Consider the following 23,595-nt stretch of genomic DNA (forward strand, 5'->3'; position numbering starts at 1 on the left):
TATTTTGTTTCCTGCTGGTTATATACAACTTCGGTTTTTAGGGTTGTAAAAAGAAGGACTGCGGGATTTGTTTCTGAAAGAGGGTCCTGACGAGGCTAGATGGATAGTCGTGGCTGGACAGCACAGGGACGGGGCGCAGAGGCTGGGCAGCCCACGGACGGGGCGCAGAGGCTGGGCAGCCCACAGACAAGGCGCAGAGGCTGGGCAGCCCACAGACAAGGCGCAGAGGCTGGGCAGCCCATGGACGGGGCATACAGCAGGATAGACCTCAGGCAGGGCACTCTGTAGGACAGCAAAAGGATACTGGTAATAGTAATCAATGACAGAGTTACAACTAAAATCTGCAAGTGGACAAGCAACAAGCGGTATTAGTCAGACAGAGTCTTTGCATGCAGGGTGGAACTGTGACAGCTACATCAGGTATGGGGGATGTATTATATAAAAAAAGTACAAAATGTTTTTGTTTAATTTCTACAATTATCACTTCCACATTTCCATATTGTTTGCCCTAATAAGAATGAATGCTGCTGATCAGTAAGATCTGCTAAAACAAAAAGTGAAAATATCTATTTTCAAGGATAAGTGTATTGATCCAGAAGCTTAGTATAGCCAACAGTTTCCATGGTTACATGGGAAAAATGTCTGCATGCTGGCAGGTGCTCAGCTTACCAGCATATATGTACATGTATGGCTTTTAAGATACATTTATTAATTAGTTTGCTTTTGCAGTTTTACAATTATACCAGTAGTTCTGATGGTTTACCTAAAAGTAGGCATTTGTGAATAGTTAAATTTTTCCAGAAAAAAATATGGGTTCTCCTATATAAAGGGTAAGTTATCACATGCTATCATCTAAATTATACAGTATAACTATAGCAAAACTACAAATACCGTGTGGCTTTCCAGGGCGAAGACTGACTTTAGAATGCCAAATGTTTAAATAATAAAATTGGATTTTACCTATGAAATACATTATTATATTATAAATGAAAACACTACCCCTTGTAGTCATTATTTTAAACAGAGAAACTACTCTGTGGAAGTAGCTTTCAAACAGTAAAATACATGATATTGTTAAATAATACATGTAATTATAATTATGTTTAGGAATTACAGGTGCAGCATTTTTTTGGGGGGTTCTTTTGGTCATGAAATGTTATGGTATTGAAGGGTTTAAATTATAAACCTAGTAAGTTAGCATTAGGAAATGACAGTTCCTCCTCTTATTGTGGTATACTAATGTGGAATAGTGACAAATAGATTTGCTTGCTACAAATATATACATTTTAACTGTCTTGGCAGAAGTCCATATTCTTTCCCTTTGATGTGGTTGATATACAGTAATTGCTAATAGTTACTTTTCTTGGCTTCATGCCCTTCCATACATATTGATGTGAAAACATATGCGAGTTCATATCTGCTCGCTTAATTCAATCAGTTAGTAGTTGTTTTCTATTACTTTCAATGTATTCATTTATCACTAGTTTCATTCTAGAATCCACGGCCGCTAATTTAAGTTGAGAACAGAACTGCTAAACATGCATTTTCTACCAATGTTCAGACCAATGATTTAAAATGGTAATTGAATGGCGCCCAGCATTCCTATCATATTTCCAGAACTTTGTATTGCATTTCATTTATTCACTCCTAGTTCATCTACCTTTTAGTATATATTTCTGCTGTGTAACAGAATTGTTTTTTTATGGCTTCCATTCCACACGATCTACAGATTCATGCTAAATTTTAAGTACATTTGTCACATGCCTGACCTTTTTTAACTGCGGGCATTAAATTGAAACATTTTCAAAAGGTTTTTTTTTTCAGTCAATATGCATTTACTGTCAAGATGCATGAATGATGTATTGTAGAATCACTTGCTTATGCTTGAGAAATGCCATGAGAATGAACCAATAAATGCTCCTAATGAAAAAACAACCAAGCGAACTAGTAAAATACTATAAATAATTACATTTCCCTATGGATTACGTTGCAAAGAAAATGCACACGAAATCCCATGAAAGTAAAAAAAAACAAATATTGGAGAAAAAGAATACATAAAGATTACAGCGAGTATATTCTGTTACTACTTAGATTTGTATATATTCTCTTGGGAACTAACTGTAATAAGACAAGACAAAAAATAATCAAACGCAAAAGCATAGTGATTGGAATCTTTTATAGATGTTTCTTCATCTCATCTGAATGGCCAGGGTCCCCTCTTCTGACTGTTTGTTACTTGTATACTAGGCTGTTCATAATCCAAATGAAAAGCACAATAGTATTATTGTTCAATATATACATTTTTGCTATGTCTCTTTAATATTTACCACGTAAAGTCACATACTGACTTTTGTCTTGTTTTTCTCCTGTTCTGATTTATCATCCTCTGCATAGCATTAATTCAGCCTCTTTAGAACTCCTCAGATTCTCCTTTCCCTACATATTTTCTGAAATCGTCACACTTTCTCCACACCTGACATTTATCCTCTCATTCTGTGCCACCACTTTTTTATCATTACACAAGGATCTATGAAATAGCTAGACACCGTGTAATATCTGACAGAGGACTTCCAAGAAATTAATTTATTACATTTGAATGTTTTAAGACATTATAATGTATATGTGTATATGTTCTATTATGTTCTAATATTACACCAACATGCCGATTCATTAGCATACTGCCTTGCGGTGAACTGTAGAATTGATCAGTCTTAATCTGACTCATAGAAGGCTGTGGAGAAGCAGACCTCATTAGCATTGAGAGAAGCAGTCAGTTTAGTGTTGTGTCTGATCAGAAGCAGCCCAAAATATCACATGACTGGCTACAATGGCCGCCTCCAGGGATCTAGATAAAGGAAGTTTATTGGTATAAAATGAAATAAAACCAAGTTTTCTTTGAAGTAAATCTCTATTACCGAATACATCTGTTATAGTTGATACTTATTTTTCTATGAGACTTCTAAATTCAGGTGAATTCTTGTTATCAATGCTTCCAATCCTTTTTTGCAGGTACCGCAGCAGTAGCAGTCGCTGGGCTTCTTGCAGCCTTGCAAATAACAAAGACCAAGCTGTCTGATCACACAGTGCTGTTCCAAGGAGCAGGAGAGGTATTCTGTCTTCATCATAAATCATAGTAATACTTAATATATTAAGCCAGATATTCAAACCTGTACACATTTGTAACTTTATTTTCATTTTCTATTTTAAATGAATGACAAGAGCAGGTTGTTTATATTTAATATAAAGATAGATTACTTATTTAAACACTGGCATTCTTTTTTTAATATAGTTTATTCAATGACTGACCTTATCATTGTGGAGAATAAAATCTTTCTGGGTAAATTGCATGTATGAAAATAATATTTTTGCATTTGTGTTTATCAATCATGCCACAACTTTCAACGTGGTTATTTTTAATTGCATCTTACAATGCAGCCACTTGTTTTGCTGTGGTGATAGAAAACCCAAGACTTTTGCGTTCAGTGGTCACCATTCTTTGCCCTGGCACTGTTTAAAGTTGCATATCATTATCCTTATGCTATGTATATATATTTTGAACAGGCACCTATGTTTATACTATGGTCCTTACGGTTTATGAGGCCAGCTCTGACATTATATATATATATATATATATATATATATATATATATATACATATGGTACAGTACCAACTTAAAGAGGCTATAAACAGCATTATGTGCATGCTTTCAAAAGTCCACATTTTTATACCTGATTTTCAGTATGACTGCCCTTTAAAATATTTGTCTCTAGATGAAGATCGATTCATGCTTTTGTATAATAAAATATATTTTGTTAAAGGCTGCTATGGGAATCGCTGACCTAATAGTTATGGCAATGGAAAAAGAAGGGACTCCCAAAGATGAGGCAATAAAGAAGATATGGATGGTGGATTCCAAAGGATTGATAGTAAAGGTAACATGAGTGTCCTGTACTTCTAATTTTCACATGGATTTTATGCATTTACATAACTTTTACTATCATAACCATCTTGCCTAAGTTGGATAGCATTAAACTACCCTTTACAGGTAGACATACTTTCCAGCCCAAGGGGCAGGTCTAGCCAAGTGGCCTGATAATAAATCAGCACGAAACACATTTGGCTGGTATATTGAAAGTTAGTTATTTAAGTCTATTGTGGATTACCTTGCCCTTTAAGTGTTATAAATACAGTACTGAGGTTTAAAAAAAAGACAGAGGTTTAGTGTTCTAATCTAAAATATGCCGTTGCTAGCTTTGTAATTACTAGTGGTTTCTTCTGTTTCTATTATAATCACAAATCTGAATACACACCGCCTTTATATGTTATTTTTTTGTGTCTGTTTTTGTTTTGTTGGCTTTGTAAATAAGACTCGAACCCAAGATGGTGGCTTTTTCCATTTTAACTGTTGCAGTAAACTTGACTGTGCTGTTCTGGTACATAGACAGATATTCAAAATAAAATAGGCTTAGGGATCTTGGATTTCAGACCCACTCTAGGTCTCTCAGACACGGTGGGGGGGCCCGCTTGCTCCTTCCTAAAGGCATTTGTTTTCTTGCCCTAGTACCCACAACTCATGAAGGCAGTCCTTTACAAAGACCATGCATGCCCATCCTATAATATATTTTAAATAATTATTTGGCGATGGGTAACAGATAAACAGGCTAGAAACAGTATGGTACAAACAGGTGGATGGAGTGTGTCTAGAAATCATTAGAATCACATTTAAGCCGCTCTAAACATGTGCACAGACATCCTTATAGCAGATCTCTCCTTAACATCAGGAAAGTCAAAGTTAATACCTTTTATTGGGCTAACATACGAAAAAATGTAAATTTACATAAGCTTTTGGACAATAACTTGTGACCCCAAAAGCATATGTAGCTTTACATATATTTCTATCTTGGCCCAATGAAAGTTATGAAGTGACTCCATTTTCTCTTGGGAAGAAGTTTAAAACTATTGGGACAAAAACCAAACCAAATAATAGCCACTGAAATGTAACTGAAACTTCATATCACACACACTACAATCGAGCCCATTATATTGTATCCTGTGTTTAACGATATAATTTTGCATAATCCACTTGAGTGATTGCGTAAGAGGTATTTCATACCATCGGTAGGATGATATAGGCATTTTTAGAAGGATGGCCTATTTTTTCCATGTGGGATTTTAAATGCAGGGCTGTGATGAATACCTCGCCTCTCTTCCGAAGAGAAAGGCTGTAATTTTGGGATGTGGGAACACAGCTGTAACATGTACTATGTGTAAGCAAAGCTGAATAAGAGGGTAATCCAAGAATCACTTTAAAAATGGTAACATAAGAAGTTGTATTAATTTAAACTTGCTTGCTTCTTCCGTATTGATTCCCCAGATTTAACTCAAATAGTGTCATCTCACCACTTCATATTATACTTCTCCCCTTGGCAAATGAAGACTGTAGATACCGTCATGACTATCACAAAGAGCAGAAGCTCAATGTAACATAACTAGGACAGCTCTGGTTCCTAAAATTATGTGTCATTTTATATTCATCTCTATGGGTGTACCTCTTTATGGCTCCTAAAGTTATGAAGCTGGCTCCCCTACTTGTCTGTTTGCTTCTTACTTCTACACAAATTGGTCTGGCCACGCTTTTGGGCCTTTGTAGACCCCAGTAATCTTTCTTGTCACTAGTGGGTAACTCTGAAGTCAAGGTGATATCTCTTGTGTCCATATAAATATTTATTTTTACATTTCATTTTATTATTTTTTGAGGAGAGAAAACCTCTCCTTCTTCTTACTTTGAACTCCCTGCCTATTTAGTTTTCTCATTTCTCAGTGACAGGGGGTCTCATCAGAGACCCCAGAAGGTCTACACAGACCTGGGAACTGTTACACTGGGTGATACTGGCTTCTACTGACAGAGGGGATTCCAGGCTGTAAGCAGACATCTTGACCTCTTGTGCAGTGTCTCCTACATGCAGCCATATGTTGTGCAGGCCTTCTGTAAACACTGCTAATCTTGTATGAACATACCTGGGAACTCTTCAGGTTTTGCCAGGGAGACTCCGGGAGAAGCACCGCTTCTTTTGTTCTCCGGGCTGATGCCCGAATACTCCGGGTTGCAAGAGCAGGGTCCTGACATGCCCCACACCCCTCATTTCCCCCTTAACTGGGGGTGTGTCCCACAACTTCAGCAGGACCGCCCACTGAGGTCAGCGTTACCACCCACTGTCAGCAGCAGGACCTCTTGGGACGTCACATACACATAAAATGCAATAATCCTAAAACTGCCATTGTTTCCGCAATTCATTTTCGTAGTAAATCCATTAATTTAACTAGTTCTCCTTAAGGGAAACATTTCAGACCCTTAACTTATTCACCTAATTGAATTTCTCCCCGGTGGCAAAATTAGCTTAAAATAAATTATACTACCACACCTAAAATAAACCATAATGAGTTTTTTGAAAACCAGATTTCAAAATGTTTTTGGGAAAAAAAATCCCAAATGATAACATTTTCCTTTTTCATACTAAAATCACAGTGTTCTGTAACTCATGACTGGAAAATGTATCAGCTCCCATGGCCATTATTTCTGGATATTTCCCATACCATACTCCTTTGCAACCACCCACCCATAGTGCATGTAGGGAAGCCATTCATTTTTCCATTGGCCAACATAATGTTGTGGGTTGTATTAATAGTTATAAATGTAGATTTTGCATTTGGCTATTTGCTGTTGAAAACCTGTCTTTTATTAAAATTCAATAACAGCCATTAATAGAATGTGATCTGAACGTAATGGCAATAATGCTTAAGAAGGCATATTATTCTGGAAAAGAAGTGGCTATGCTAAAATGCACTACCGCTATATCTGCCACAAGCGGTGGAGGGAGTTAAATCATACATTTCAGACCACCAGTAGCAAGTATGAAATCCTTGATTAAGTGCAATAAAGGGCTTATAATCCTTGTAGGTTGAGACGGTTGGCAGAAAAGATACTGACAGATGAGGAAAAAAGTAACTGCACTTAATTAGTATCTCTTCAGTAACCTGAGTTTTGGTCCGTGATACTTCCATGGCCCCTTCCTACACATTTTTTAACATTTAGAGTGGTGATGACTTTAAGTCTTAGTGATCATTAACTGCAAACACCTACCAATAGGTAGAAAGCTGTTGCCAATATAAATACAGAATTAACGTTTGGTATGATTATATATATATATATATATATATATATATATATATATATATATATATATATATATGATACGTTTAAAGCAAAATCAGATTTTTATCCAGTTAATTCTAAAAGTCCAACCCTTCATGCTTTTCATCAAACAGTAGAGGAGATTTAAATACACCAAGTTCTAATTTAGCACTAGTAATAAGGAATTCTGACAAGGGCTGAGCGGTAGTAGTTATGGACAGGCAATATATAATAAGGAAGGAGGATCCACGGGGGTATACTAAGTTACATTTTAGTTCTACATTAAGGGTTCAGGAACAATTCAGGTCTTTGGTTGGCGATGGCCTTACTCAAGTGTTATTCAGTAAGGAAGTAGTCCTTAGTGGTGGAATATCCCGTAATTGCGGTATTCTACCACCTACCTAAAGCTCACAAAACTCTACACCATTAGCCATCATCATTAGCCGATTCCCACTCATATACTTTAGCAGGTAGAGCTATTTTGGAAGCAATTATTCAAAGTTTGGGGAACATTTTTTCTGTAACATTAACAGGCATTTTTATGTTTTTTGATGAAAGCATACAAAATATTTAATCAGTGGTATTTCGACACTCTTGGTGGACTATGATTTTGGTTCCTCCTTTTGTGTAAGACCCCCCCACCAGGGTTAACATCCTCAATATTGAAATGTTCTTATTATTTTTAGTGTACTGAGACACCAGTAATATATCATTGCTCCAATAAGGTGTCTGTAGCCCCCCCCTACTGCAGCAGAGTTTACATAGTTTGTCAGGGCAGTCTGGTTCTGATTCCTTATGTAAATGGATGTTTCCATTTTGTTTAAGAAGCGACTACTCAGCATCTAATAAATCTCAATTATGGGTGTAATAAATCAACAGAAGGATGGGATCTACTTTCAAGCACTAGAATAGTCCAATGACCAAATTTCTCCAAGGGGTGCTTTATCTAAAAAAAGGTTGTTGGCTATGCTATTATTTATTACAGATATCCCTACAGCCATTGCCAGAATGTATATGTATACATTCAGGGGCCTTTAGAAGACTTTAGTGCCACCTTCTGGAATATTAGAACATAGCACAATGCGCACACACACTGTCACACTGCCACAATAGTTGGGTATTAAGATTATTTTATAAGGCGGAATATTATTTAATTAATAACCTGTATAACTGACATTTATTGTGATTATTATATACAGCAAACTCTCTCCCAGGGTACTGGAAAGAAAAGGCATTGTTGGCTGCTCTGCCTGTGTTAGAATTTTCTGTTGAATATATTGATACTTTATGCTTCAATAGGTAGCAGCTTTTCAGCCATTGATTATCACCCAGAAGAGTCACTCTCTATTCACTTTCTTTCCCTGAAATATGTGTATAATAATAACAATAAGATATACACAATAAATGGAAGGTTTGTCCAATTTCCGACATAAAAAAGGTGGTTTGGAAAAGTCTGTCTGTAACAGTTTGTCAACAGTTTATATTCCACATACAATAACGGTTCATCTACTATGTCTCAAAAAGCATTGTGCTCTGATGAAAGTCCCCTATTATATCCTGAGCTTAACCATATGAAACATTTTCATACACCCTCTGTGATGACCTTGTATTTGCTCTTAGGGAACAAGTGACTACAGTGTTGTTACAATCGAACTGTTGAGAAGCTATAAGACAGATATAAACAACGTTGCTATGGAAAAAAAACACCATATAGTTGTAACAATCGCTGCACTGGAAACGTTGTTAATTAACTAGTTTTTAAGCTTTCATTTGAAATAATACGCATTCCAAGGGCTTGCTTTTTGTTTATTGTTTGTGAGGAGGTATAACACAAAGGCACAATATTAAATATCAAAAAAGATCACTGAGCTAAGGGTGTTCCACTGAAATTGCCTGAAACTGTGAACTTCTGCCCTATTGCCATGAATAAATAATCTTTACATGTAAAGACAGAGTCTATAATAACAGCAGAAAATCCATGTATATGATATGAATGTAAAATATACCATAAAACAAGTCAAACTGATGGCCTTTGCCTAGGAAGTACTGAATTTCAATCTTTTCTGCAGATAGGTATGTGCTAGTTTCTAAAAAAAAAAAAATCAATTTAATTATATATAAATATATATTAAATAACAGTATTGTCCATATTTATTATATATATAATCACTGTCCACATAGTGCTTACGGAGAAAAGCTGCCATGTTGCTACATTGTCACTAGGGTTGGGAGATCTTTGCGATTGTGATTGTTAATGATTAAATGGTTTCCTGGTCTTATATTACTGCTTATCTCTCTTATAGGGCAGAACATCTCTAACGCATGAAAAAGAACGCTTTGCCCATCCACATGAAGAAATGAAAAACTTGGAAGACATAGTCAAAAATATCAAACCCAGTGCTCTTATAGGTACTCCTTTTTTGATCAATCAGACAATGTTTGCAAATATTAAAAGAATAAAAAAATTTATTAATAATAGCTGTAGGAACAGTCTGTTACATGCAATGATTGTATATTTCATTTTTCATTTTATGTACAGGGTGCCAGCATATTCTATACCTTCAATTGGTATATTAAAGTCATCCAACATATAGTATATATATATGGGTAGTAGAAGTATTATTATCTTCTACAGACACCAGACAAGCCAGAAGGCATGTTTTTCCCTCAGAAATCTCATGGTGCTGCCACACCCATAGGGATTCTGGGTAGGCGCATGCAAATAAGGTTTTGTCTAAAGCGGGCAATTAACCTTGTTAACCTTATTTGCATGTGCCTACCCAGAATCCCTTGTGGTTGTGGCAGCACTATGAGATTTCTGAGGGAAAAACAAGCCTTCTGGCGTGTCTGGTGTCTGTAGATGAGTGTCTAATAATACTTCTACTACCCCTTAAATTTAAATGGAAGAGTTTCCATCACCTTTACCCACCATAACTTATGTAATGGTATATATATATATATATATATATATATTTATATGTGGGGAGAGAAAAACACAGCTTCCTGTTTGTCTCCAGGTCTAGGGGTGCAACTGAAGTATAAGCCACCTATTGTTTTTGAGAAACCTTCATATTGTTAATTTGTCGTAATTTATGTAGTGTTCTTTGTCACTGAGTACTTCTAAAAAGAGCATATGTGTGCCTTTGTTTTTAGGTGTGGCAGCTATTGGAGGTGCATTCACTGAGCAAATAATTAAAGAAATGGCTGCCCTCAACAACAGGCCAATCATATTTGCCCTGAGTAACCCGACAAGCAAAGCAGAGTGCACTGCAGAGCAATGCTATCGTCTGACTGAGGTAAAGTCCTTTGGTAATGTTCCAATGTTGTGTCTTGTGTAATGAGTGACTAGAAATGTTGTGCCCAATTGGAAATACAATAAACTCAGGATCAACACATATAGAGTGCGAAGCTAGAGGTGCAGTATGGGGAGCATACATTTTGAGGTATATTATTTTATCAAAGTTCATGGGTCCAAAATCTCTTACACAATTTAAAAGCATGTATGCTCAGGGTCACTGGTGAAAGAATGCAGCATTTCCTCGATGCTTGGATGTGCTGGAAAATGGCACTTCTATGCAAGCCTTCAATACGAGTATAGAATGGTCATGACATTGCCATGTACCATGGATACAGAAAAATGGAGAAATCGGTTTGCACAAACAAAAATATTGAGACGTTTCAGCTATCTCTTTATCAAAACAAATACACATGTAACTTCAATAAAATAGCCAGACTAAAATAAATGACACATTATATATATATATATATATATATATATAATACAAATTATAAGATTATATTCACAGAGAGCCGAATCTGAAAAACACAGCTGTACCATACACCAGCCATCAGATGCTGAGTTATTCATTGGAGGAAAGTCATGTGCCTTGTCGCCCTAGTGGTTGGTCATATGACATTAGGCAATCTTATACACAAAACTGGCATAAGTACCCTTTTAGCTGCCAACAAACCTGTGATATTTAGGTTTATATTGTTATTTAAAAATGGTGTGCCATGTGCAATATGCCTCTATACATAGCTTAGTGAACTTTGTATGAATTCTCTTTATTTTCTTCACCTTATGGAGATGACTTTAAGGCTAGTGGTTGCCAAATATTGTAGTATACATGCAGCCACCAGCTGGATAGGTATTGCTGCACACCACATTGTGCAGCTGCACATATCTAGCCAGAGGCAAATCAGACTGATCTCACCCATAAGGGCAGTCCAGACCCAAAATGAACACAGCAACCACAAACACATGTTTTGGCCTCTCATAGGCCTTATCTGTGTGGCACAGCTGGTATCCCTCTAGCTGCAGTGAGCCAGGAACCCATGTCTGGGCATACCCCGAATAACCTAAGGTGAGAAAAACAAAATGGGAGCCACATCTTCTAGGCTCTGGCTAGATATGTGCAGCTGTACAATGTGGTGTGCAGCAATACCTATCCAGCTGGTGGCTGCATGTATACTACAATATTTGGCCTCTGAAATGGTAGAGATGAGCAGAAATGGTGATGCCCCTCCCGAGTAGGCACCTTTCTATAAGACAGGCTATATAAGCACTGTATGTACTCAGCCGGAAATGTGCATACCTGGGAACTTTTAGGGTCCAGTACCCAGAGCCCCCTTAAGGGATGTGGCCAGGACTACCCGCTGACATCAGTGGGCGTTTTCACCACCCCCATTAAAGGAGGAAATAGGCAGGGAGTGGGAGAAGAATTCAGGTTTCGACCTGGAGAACCAGAGCGCCACAACCTGGAGAGTTTACAAGTATGGATGTGTGGCTCCCATTTTGTTTTTATCACCTGGGGTAACTAGGCAGCATTATCATACACTGGTATTTGCACGGTGTGGCAAATGGCCAGTCTGGACCTGCCTGTGTGACATCTTAGCCAGACCATTTCATTAAAATTGTCCTTCATTTCCTGGGAACTCTCTTAGTGAGTATTGCATCGGAATCCTGTTGTCAGCTCAAGTAGAAAGTTGTTACACACTTTCCGAACATGTATCATCACATTACAATTAAGATATTGCAAAGCATCAAAAACATTTGATATGGCAACTATGAATAGTCAATTTTATGTGAATACTCAAGGGAAGAGGAATAGAAAATGTTATTATATAATGTTGTACAAAGGCAATCATAAGTGGAATTGTGACAGATTCCCTGACGTAGTACAACATTATAAAACATGCTGTTTTGCAGAAAGGATGAAAGGTACTATTTGAGGGAAAGTTTGGTGGGTAAACAATCCCATAATCCACAATCAGAAGCTAAAAGGAGGTGTTGGTTATTGAAGGCCATAGTGAGCCCACTGCTAGTATAGGCTATGTCTGTCAAGCAAGGCCTTTGATGTATATTAGTAAAATAAAAGAGCTTTCACCACATTCTGTGAACCGTCTCCTAATAGTTTAACTTGACAGGGTGTAACACAAACTCAAAAGCTGTTTCTGCACTACACAAATATGCTCAGCTATTAGATATTTACAATATAATGCCCTCATGGACACCACCGTTAATGGATAAGCATCTGCCTGTGTTTGTTGACACTACAGGTAGCAGACCATGGGCGAATTCCCAATGTTACTGAAAGGGTCCTATTCATCCATACTCCCAGTTAACACATTGGCATTGAAACAGGAGCTAATTGCCTCAATTCATCTCAGCATCCTTTCTTCGTGTGTATAACTGGTCTCTCTTCTGGCCCCAGCAGCGTGCAAGAAGGGGAGATGTGTTTTGCATGTCAGTACATTTAAATGTTAAAGGGCAGCCACCAAACGCTCATTAGCTTCGTTAGTCATGGGTGTGAATATCATCTGTGTAAATAAAGATTTGGGGCGTTTGCATACTACATTCCATGATTATACATGCCCATTATTAATAATTATTAATTATAATTTTCTTTATTATATCACCAAGTATCAAACAGATTATTCCTCAAAATCCCCTACTCAGCATTCAGAAAGTTAGAACATTCAGGGGATGTGTGATGTTAGGTCCATTAGTCTGAGTACATGCAGTGTCAAAATAAAAACTAGCCCATCTCTAGGGTTTTGCCCTTATTATTACACCATTAGTAAATATGCCTTCCAACTGCATGAATGTTTGAATGGCAAATTAAGTGAAATATGTAGTACTTCTGTAGAGTTTTAGACATTTCATTCTCCTGTCAACCTATGTGTAAATTCCAAAGCACCTGGAATCACAACCCAACACCGATCATCCTATTTTTCAATGCAGATACTGGTTAAGTTAAAAGTTTCGGCACCTTGCTATCTGCTTGCTTGTTTATTACGTTTTCTCTTCCCTACAATTATCTCAATGCTTTCCTGGGGGATGTCGTGGCTTTTTATAATAAGCCATTCATGGTTTAACTGTTACCAAAAAAAAGGGAAACAGTTTAGGTAAATACAGGTACTCTTTGACAGGTCCTGGTTATATACAATCTTCTGTGACTGCGCTCACGACATTACTGTCATTATTACTTTACATTATTACATCTCCTTATATTGTGAGCTGCAGTATTCAGGTCCCTTCTTTATCTTTTGATTTAGATTAGTCATTAGCATGTATAATACATTGTAAAGCATTCTGGGACAATATTTGCATAACAAAAATAAAAGAACATAGTAATAATACACATAATAACATATGAATATAGCACACATGGGGATAAGATGTAGTACTGTTTACGTTATCACATCCCAAACACTGAATCGGTAAGTAACCTGCGCAGGTGAAGAGACCTAAGCATATTCAATATACCACCTTTCTGGCTAAAAAATAAATGGATGTAGTCATGTGATGATCATCCCAGCCCTAAAGACTTAAAGCTTACCTTCAAATTTGTATTGGTTACGATGTTGTCTTTATGGTGCATATCATGAATGGGTTAATGCTTTGTATGAGAAAAAAAATATTTTATCTTTGGCTATTGACGTCTTGCCCATTCTTTTGTTGGAACTTGATGGGGTCCTAATCTAAGATCAGGCATTATCTGAGTCCCATTCAGGGCTGGAGCAAGGATTTTTGCCACCCTAGGCAAAACACAATTTTGTGGCCCCTGGCTCCACCCACACAAGCCCCTCCCCATTTGCCACACCTCCCCATAGTGACCGCGAGCCACGCTTACTGAATGAGCGCGGCCGGCAGCTGCAGCCTGCACTGCCTGCCTCCCATCAAGTGACCGCGAGCCGCGCTTCTAATGAATGACCGTGGCTGCTGGCTGCACGGCTGCTGGCGCCCCCTCCAAGTAGGCGCCCTAGGCGGGGGCCTACTTTGCCTATAGGTGGCGCCGGCCCTGGTCCCATTTAAAATCATTATGCATAATGCAAATAATGCAAGGTATTATATCATCTCTTTGTGTAAATCATGTCTTCTCAATTCCATTAGTTAATTTCTAGCCACTTAACTTTTTAGGCTTTTACAACCTAAACCGACCAGCCATATAATTATGACCACTGACAGGTGAAGTCGGTAAGACAGTGGATGGGATATATAAGGCAGCAAGTGAACATTTCATCCTCAAAGTTGATGTGTTAAAAGCAAGAAAAATGGGCACGTGGGCATAAGAACTGGACCATGGAGCAATGGAAGAAGGTGGTCTGGTCTGATGAATCATGGTTTCTTTTACATCTCGTGGATGGCCGGGTGTGTGTGCGTCGCTTACATGTAGAACACATGGCACCAGGATGCATCCATGTAGTCCCTACCTCGCAACTTACAGGACTTAAACGATCTGCTGCTAATGTCTTGGTGCCAGATACCACAGCACAACTTGAGAGGCCTAGTGGAGTCCATGCCTCGACGGGTCTGGGCTGTTTTAGCGGCAAAAGGGAGAGACCTACACATTAGAGGACTGCATAAAAACACTTGCTGATCAGTGTATATAAACACTTTATTTTGATATCTGTCTGTTATTAGAGAAACAAAGCTATATCAACATATTATACCCTTAATACCCTTCTTGCAATTTTTCACCACTTTCCATATCCTCATATTATGCCCTGAACCAGGTGCATGAATGCTGTGTGGGTAATGACATTAAAATACATCACAATGCTCCTGACTTCTTAATAGTAAAACATGCAACATAACAAAAGTTCTAATTTGGTTTTATTTTATTAATTCACAGGGACGTGGAATTTTTGCAAGTGGAAGTCCATTCGATCCTGTCACTCTCCCAAATGGACAAACCTTGTATCCTGGGCAGGGCAACAATTCCTATGTGTTTCCAGGAGTGGCCCTTGGAGTTACTGCATGCGGAATGAGACACATAAGCGACGAAGTCTTCCTCACCACTGCGGAAGTAAGAACACCGATGTCAGCAGCTGTGTTTCCATATTAGATGGAGGGTCATGTTAAGTGCACAGGACTGGCAAAAGCTTTACAATCATAACACTGAATACGATTATGTTAACTTTTAATTTTAATGGCTACTGAGCCCAAGTGGTCCCCTGCAGAGAATGAATGCATTATAGTTAACATTGGAGAGTGGGAATGTTCCAGTTGTCATATAAACTCTCCCAGGCATCTGACATCACTCTACAATAGATGTTTGAGATTAAATATAAATATGGGCATATAATGTTTTTTATGCTTGTAACTGGTCCAGCAAGTTTGTTTGTCTTAACTTGGTTAAGCCTTTAAGGAACACCAATAACTTTATGATATGTTGGAATGATGGAGCATTGCTTACAGTTCCATTACATGTCCAATAAGTGCCTTTGTACTGTGTTAGAATGATTAAGTATCCATTGTTTGTTAATTAATCATTCAAGGGACCCTGTCTAACAAAAACTTACTTTCTTGCCTGCCCCTTGATAATCACCTCCACACCTACCTCCCTACTTATACCCAGCTAAAGCCAGTATAAAACAATTTGATATCAGAAAAAAAACATGTATTTATGATGTTGATGATGTTATTGTATGAATCCATAAAGCAGATATTTCTTATAGTTAATAATAATAGGATAAGATTCTTGAACATCTAAAGTCACATGGGTTTCAAGATCAAGAAAACATGGGTTTACCTCAGGAAGATCATGCCAAACTAATCTTATTGATTTTTTTTTGATTGGGTGACAAAGCAATTGATCAAGGTGATCAAGATGTATCTAGATTTCAGGCTTTTCAGGCTTTTGACACCGTCCCACATATCATATCATAGATTTAGGCAGTGGCTGAGTGACAGACAACAGAGGGTTGTAGTCAATGGAGTAAATTCTGAGAAAGGTCTTGTAACCAGTGGGATACCTCGGGGATCTGTACATTGACCCATTTTATTTAGTAATTTTATTAGTGATATTGCAGAAGGCCTTGATGGAAAGGTGTGTCTTTTTGCTGATGACACAAAGATTCACAATGCTTCATGGATTACAGGATAAAACTTACCAGGAAAGGTTAAATGATCTTAACACGTATAGCCTGGAACACAGATGTGACAGGGGGGATATGATAGAAACATTTAAATACTTAAAGGGAATCAACATGATAAAGGAAGTGAGTATATCTAAAAGAAGAAAAACTACCAGAACAACAGGACATGCTAGAGGGGCAAAAGTTTAAAAGTAATATTAGGAAATATTACTTTACTGAGAGGGTAGTGGATGCACGTAACAGACTTTCAGCAGAAAAGGTTAATAGAATGAAGGATTTTAAGCATGCATGGGATAGGTATATGGCTATCATAGAAATAGTATAAGGCCGGGACTAAGGAAAGTAGTATTGGCCAGACTAGATTGGCCGAATGGTTCCTATCTGCCCTCACATTCTATAATAATAGGGATTCTTTAGGGGTTCATAGACTGGGTTTTCAGGCGAAAGCATGCTTACTGCTCACCTATAACTTATGTCTGTTATGATTAAAGACATGGTTTTGTATTTCTGGACAGTGAATTGTTTAATTAAGATATATTTATCTTATCTTCGTCGCCGCGGTTGCTTCTTTTTCTGCGCCTTGATTATTTTACAAATTATGAAGCAGATGATACCCAGCATGTGGAAATCTTGGCTAGTCTACAGCATCAAGTCCTGTAGAATAACATTTTAATAGGATTATCTCTGAAGTTAGTTTGGTACACCACCAGCTGTGCCAGAACTATTTCATTAGTTTATAAATCCTTGACATTTTTGTTCTGCTTGGTAAAGCTCATAAAAACAGGGAACATAGCTTGTCATCGCTGTGAAACTGTCTGCAATTAGAAGGTATTACAGCTTGAAATACCTGGCATTTATCAACTCCAAAGAGCGTTATATTGAATTTTGTTCGGCTTTAGAAAGAGAACACCTGAATGGCAGCCTGTCTTTCTTACAATAAATGAACTGTTGCTTAAATAAACTCTGAACACAGAGGTGGCAAAGCATGATCAGGCGCACAGCCTTGCTGACTCACAAATCAAAACGTCGCTCAAAGTTGATTACTCTGTGCTGAATGAGGAACGATACCTCAACTCTAAAGCGAATCGGTCAGTTTTCCCAGTTCCTACATCTTACGGTTCTGAATAACCTATGTAATGCTGCACGTTAAAATAGCCAACATATCTGCTTTAAACCACCCAAGATCTGCACAATGCTTCCTGTCCATTCAGTTGTCTCTCAGTTGTTGTTAAGCTGCAGGGGGTTGTGGAGTGTAGCGCAGCAACGGGAGAGTCAGAGAGGAGATCCACAAAATTGTATACCATAGAAAAAGGCACATCCAAAATAGTAGTCAAGGCAATCCAAAGGTCGGGGCAGGCAGAGTTCAGAGAGTCCAAGGACGAGAGCCAAAGGGTCAAAACCAGGAATTCACTCAAAGCGAGGCTTTAGCGGAGATGGGGTAACGGTAACAGCAACAAGGAATGTAGCTCAATTAACAAGCATCTGAATGAAGGGAATGCAGGTCTTTTATAGTGGTAGCAGGTGTAGACTATTCCCTCTCACACCTGGTTTCCTCCCCCTTGTATCTCAGAGAGAGGTGCTGGGAGAACACTCCACCTTTATTCCCAATCAGTGAGCACCTCCTCATGTGTTGTAACACCCCCGGGTGTCAGACCACGCCCCCTCACAACCAGAAGTGCACACGCTTGTCAAGCACCGACCTCGCCCCGGGATTCCTCGCCTCGTGGGTGCAGCTGGTGTTCAACTAGCCCCTTGTGGAACGACTGCACGTCCGTGTGGTAGACCGCATCCTCTGCCTCCAGGGCCGGCCCAAGGCAAAATGCTGCCTGGGGAGAATTTTAAAATGCCGCCCCCCCCCCTTTATCTACCCTTTCTCTCCCTCCGTCCCTGCCGCCCCACCCCCTCATTATCTACCCTTACCCCCCCCCCTTGTACTTACCTTTCAGCAGTCCTGCGGCGAGTCTCCCTGTTCGGTCTCGGTGCCGGCTTGTAATGCTGAGCGCCGCAAATGAGGTCATCTTCTGGCACTCAGCATTACAAGCCGGCACCGAGACCGAACAGGGCTTGGGGCGGCAAAGTGCCGCCCCTTCAAAAGTGCCGCCTGGAGCGGTTGCCCCACTCGGCTCCATTGTCGGGCCGGCCCTGTCTGCCTCGATTCCTCTGCCACGTGAGGTCGGTGCGGGGCTCTGACCCTGACATGCTGGTTGTTGATTGGCCTTGTTGAGTAGGGAAGAAGAGATGAGAGAACTTCAGAAAGGGAAATTGAGATGCTAGTTGTGTAAAATTCTATGGCTATGTATTTATATGAAGAGTAACATTCCTAAACACAGTAATGGACTTCACATTAGTAAAATGACATTTTTATAAAATGTTTCTACACATACTCCTGAAGTTTTGCTACCTTAAAATGAAAAATATTTATATGTTTTACTCTTAAGTGCCTTTTGTGACTAAATAAGTAAGAAAAAGTGTATTTTTTTTTCAACTTTCTTCTGAAAGTCTTTATTACTCACCTACTAATGCTAGGAAATATTCCTCGTTATGAACTATATTGTCATATCTGGGACTTGCTTAATCTATGCTGCTTCATCACATAGGCATATCTGGAAAAGTTCGAAATGAGCAACTCATCAATTGTTAACCGAATGGATTTAATACCAGTTCTTGTGGAAACCTTGACTTGTTATGATTATTACTATTATTATTATTATCTTTTTTTTTATATAGCGCCAACAATTTACGCAGCGCTTAATACAATACATATATTGAAGGGGTATGACAAGACGAGAGTTGACAGACTAAGACAAACCAATACATTAGGTGGAGAGAGCCCTGCTCGCAACCTTAGAGATTATACTGAAAGTAATATGCTTCAAACAGGGATATCAACCATGCTTCAAACAGGGATATCAACCATGCAATACTTGTAGCAAAAGCACTATTTACGAGTCCTGGATTAGTAGATTAGGAGTTCTCCATTCAGTTTGCTGCTGCCTTGCTCTATTTTCCCCTACTCCCGGGGTTGCCACACTCATGCACTTCCATCTATGAAAGGCCGCTGTTGCCTGGGTCAGCTGTTAAGCTTTTAAAACCTCACAAGGATCTGCAAATTCAGGTTGTCAAAAGTACATGGCCATATTTTCAGGGTCACACAGTCTGGAAGTGACTCCAATCTTTAGCTGTTTTATGGTTCATGAGCAACCAATTGGTGCTTTTCCAGTTACAATTTATTGAGTAGGCTCCCTGGTATGGTGATACTTAATGGTCTGTGTAATCAAGGATACATGAGTATCTGGTCTGTATTGAGTTTTCTTTATAGAAGGAGGATTTGTCTTAAAAATATGTGTCATCCCATTACATAGAATATCCCGTTACAGCATTAATCATGCTTAATTAGTTTAATGGGAGCTAATTTGGAGCACTATGTCCTCCCTCTCACTTGATGTTCTGCCACATTTGCTTCTTGCTTCTTCATGCCAGAGAAATAATTCACCCTGATGTAGTGTCAGTATGTCTTTCAGTTCTCCTCCAATGGCATGAAGAAATCTATGATACTCTCCCCACACCCTTCTTCTGTTTTGCTTGGGTTTGTAGCCCAAGGATGCCAATAGGAAGTAAGAGGAAACTGTAACTAATTATTATACACTGCCACTGACTTTACCACAACGTGGGCAAATTAGTGTAATCTGTGAACACTTGGAGTTTTCAAATTTGATGTTTTCCTTTTTGTGGTTTTACATGTCTGTTTTAGATATATGATAATGTATGCATTGGAACTCATGTGATCTCTTGATAAACTATTTGTCTCATTTAAGGATAGAATTAGTTATAATATTGGTCCAGTCTCTGGTGACTATAAATATGTTTCAGCCTGAATAAACAGATAACATGTTTATTTGACAAAACCATGCACAGTGTGTAGAATAATTATAATTAATAATTATCACGATTTGGTAAAAAAATGCTGTGTTTATGTTAATGCCACATACAGGAATGCACTGGGCGTACAGAGCTTCTTTGGTAACTGTTATTACATGTGTAATAATTTATAGTCTATGAAATGTAGCTTTGGATATGTCTAGGACATTGTAAAAAGACATAAAATGTTCTGTTTATTTATGTTTCTGTTCTGAAACATCTATGTGTGTGGGTTATATTTTATCACCTTTTTAGCTTCAGTTCCCTTCAACAAGTGCAAAAAAGCAACTTTTAAAGGCCAGAGTAGCTTCAGATCTGCATCTGGGCAAAATTCAGTGAATGGTCATTGAGGGACTATATAAAAAATGACTTATACTTATTTCCTAGGTCATAGCTCAGCAGGTTTCTGCCAAACACTTGGAAGAGGGGCGTCTGTACCCACCATTACAAACCATACAGGAGGTCTCCGTTAAGATTGCTGTCAAGGTAAGAATCATAGTGAATACCCATAAGCCATGAAGCTATGCACACAACACAACTTAAAGGAAACAAACTAACAGGACCAAAACCTATATTAATGTTATAAAGAAGTAAGGGTATGGGGAGTTTGGTTAAGCAATTAAGAAATCAGTAAAAGAATATTGATGACGTTCATGATAGCCTGCCCCCTTTTTTTACTACACAGCAAATGGACTTCCCAGAAAAGTTCTAGAAATGCTGGCCTGGAGTTAGTATTGTCTTTTTATATATGAGAACATAAAGGGACATGGCTAGCACTTAGTTTGAAGGGGTAGCTGTAGGAACTAGGAAGTGTCTTGTTCCAAAGATCTTGAATTCTGTGAAATGTTGTGATCCAGCAGCAGATGTTTGCCTGGCTCCCCATTAAAATGATATATTATAGATTTATCATCCGTTATATAAGTAGTTACTCCTTTATTATGCAGTAGCTATTTAACAGATGTGCCTGCATGAATATTAATTGAAATCATTGTGTTCCTCTATTTTCAGCTTGTAGAAAATGCCTACAGATTTAACACAGCATCTGTTTTCCCCGAGCCTGAAAACAAGGAAGAATTTGTTCGATCTCAAATGTACTCCACAGATTATGATCAGTTTGTGGTGGATTCCTACTCATGGCCAGAGGAAGCAATGAAAGTGCAGACAGTGACAATCTAGATGTGACATCAAAGCAGGCAAATACCAGATTGATTTACATATTTTCTAAAGCGAAGTATAAGTGAATTTATTAAAGGGAATCTTGTGAAGTCACAATGAAATATTTTGGATTTTACACTGAAAAAGGGTTTTGTTTGTAACTTGATGTTAAAATAAAGATGATATTGCACAGAACTTGTCATGGTATTTTATAGTTGCAAATTTGTGGGAACAGTGTGTGGAAGGCCCTTTTCTCTTCCAGCATGACTGTGCCCCAGTGCGCAAAGCAAGGTCCATAAAGACATGGTTAGATGAGTTTGGTGTGGAAGAACTTGACTGGCCCTCACATAGCCCTGATCTCAACCCCATTAAACACCTTTGGGATGAAAATATCCACAGAAACACTCCAAATTATTGTGGAAAGCCTTCCCAGAGCAGTGGAAGCTGTTATAGCGACAAAGGGGGACCAACTACATATTAATGTCTAAGTATTTAGCATCCAATGTCATTAAGGTTCCTGTTGGTGTAATGGTCAGGTGCCCCAATATGTTTTGCCATATGCCATATAGTGTATATCAAAATATACTGTATACACATTCAATGTGCTTTCATAGAAATTACCTTTGCATGAAACCCAATAATCAGCAGGGTATCATTCAGCAGATATTTGAGCCCTGAGTACTGAAAATAAATGTACATAATGTAACTTGCATCTTTCTTATTGATCTGTATTTCCAATTCCAATGGCCGATCCCAGTTTCCTTTATTCCAACTATTTAGAGACAACTCTTGAAACATCTGCTTAACAGGCTAAATGTGTATCTCAAGTTACACCCTTACAGAATTCTCTTTTTTTGTAAACACACACTAATGCTTTCTGGATGTGGAGCGTGGCCTGCATTCTAAACATTTCATAAAGCACGATAAATTGATTTTACAATGTGATTCGCCCACCCATATAGAGATGTGCAAGAACAGAATGCAAGACAATCTAAACATTTTTCTTAATTTCAAAGCAAGCAAGATTTTATCCTCCTCATCTTCAAACAGCAGTTATTGGTTACTCCGCTGTGTTTGGCTACTAGATGGTGTACCGATTCATGTGGGGTGCAGTACAGTTTCAAATAATAAGAACATTCATGTAGACTAGGGGGCTGTGTGGATACAAACAAAGTATATGGTGCATTGTGGCATTGTTCGGACACTGTCCGTTTGCACAGGCTTTGCTTGGAATCCTGGAGAACAACTCAAACTGATCATCACATTTTGCGTGGGCTTTTTCAGGAACGCACACAGAGGGTGCCATTGATGAAGGCTGACCCCTAATGAGTTAAGGAAACTTTGTGGTTTGTTAGGAACCACTTGATCCTGAGGCCATCCAAGACCTTGCAGGCTAATCATCAGCCTGCCTAAAGACTTTCTTTTCATTAACAGTTCTGAGGAAGGAATTCATCCTTAGCATTTTGTCCTACTGCTGTTTCACAGTCGGTTTACTGTTTTTATCATGGTTATTGTTTCTGTGTACAATATCTTGTGTCTACGTGTGCTTGATTATTTTGCATGTGGCTGTTCGTTGCAGATTTTCAGTGTGAAATGGCATGATTGAGCATTAAACGCTTCCGAATGGCAGTTTACAATAAAGTGAGAATTACCTGTTCATTAGCAAGATAATCTGATACTCATTTGCATTTTTTGTATTGTTTTAGGAACTATTAATCTATTTAGATTCTTTTATAAAGCATACACATAGCTGATGACTGCCACGTTTCAAAGAGTTTGTGTTGTCAGAATGTTAGCGCTGGATCACAAAGTCAAGCCTGCCTTAAAAGTCAAATAAGCCTGCATCCTTCTGCTTTAGGGCTTCCAGTCTTTTGTAATTACTATGTACACAGTAAAATCAAATAAAGCCAAGTTTCTCAGACTATAAAACCATGTCATTTTCTGA

General features: G+C 38.3%; 1 protein-coding gene across 1 annotated transcript in view; it reads left to right on the forward strand.

The window, feature by feature from the left end:
- Positions 1 to 21,845, forward strand: part of ME1 (malic enzyme 1) — a 102,990-nt gene extending 81,145 nt beyond the window's left edge. Inside the window, exons 8-14 of the mRNA XM_053460081.1 lie at positions 3,010 to 3,107; positions 3,820 to 3,933; positions 9,497 to 9,602; positions 10,347 to 10,489; positions 15,332 to 15,505; positions 20,883 to 20,981; positions 21,504 to 21,845. Coding sequence (XP_053316056.1) covers positions 3,010 to 3,107; positions 3,820 to 3,933; positions 9,497 to 9,602; positions 10,347 to 10,489; positions 15,332 to 15,505; positions 20,883 to 20,981; positions 21,504 to 21,671 — 902 coding nt within the window. The 3' untranslated portion in view covers positions 21,672 to 21,845. The remainder of the gene's footprint in view (positions 1 to 3,009; positions 3,108 to 3,819; positions 3,934 to 9,496; positions 9,603 to 10,346; positions 10,490 to 15,331; positions 15,506 to 20,882; positions 20,982 to 21,503) is intronic.
- Positions 21,846 to 23,595: the final 1,750 nt, after the last annotated feature.

The sequence above is a fragment of the Spea bombifrons genome, chromosome 3 (genome assembly GCF_027358695.1).
Source record: "Spea bombifrons isolate aSpeBom1 chromosome 3, aSpeBom1.2.pri, whole genome shotgun sequence".
NCBI classification, from domain to species: Eukaryota; Metazoa; Chordata; class Amphibia; order Anura; family Pelobatidae; genus Spea; species Spea bombifrons.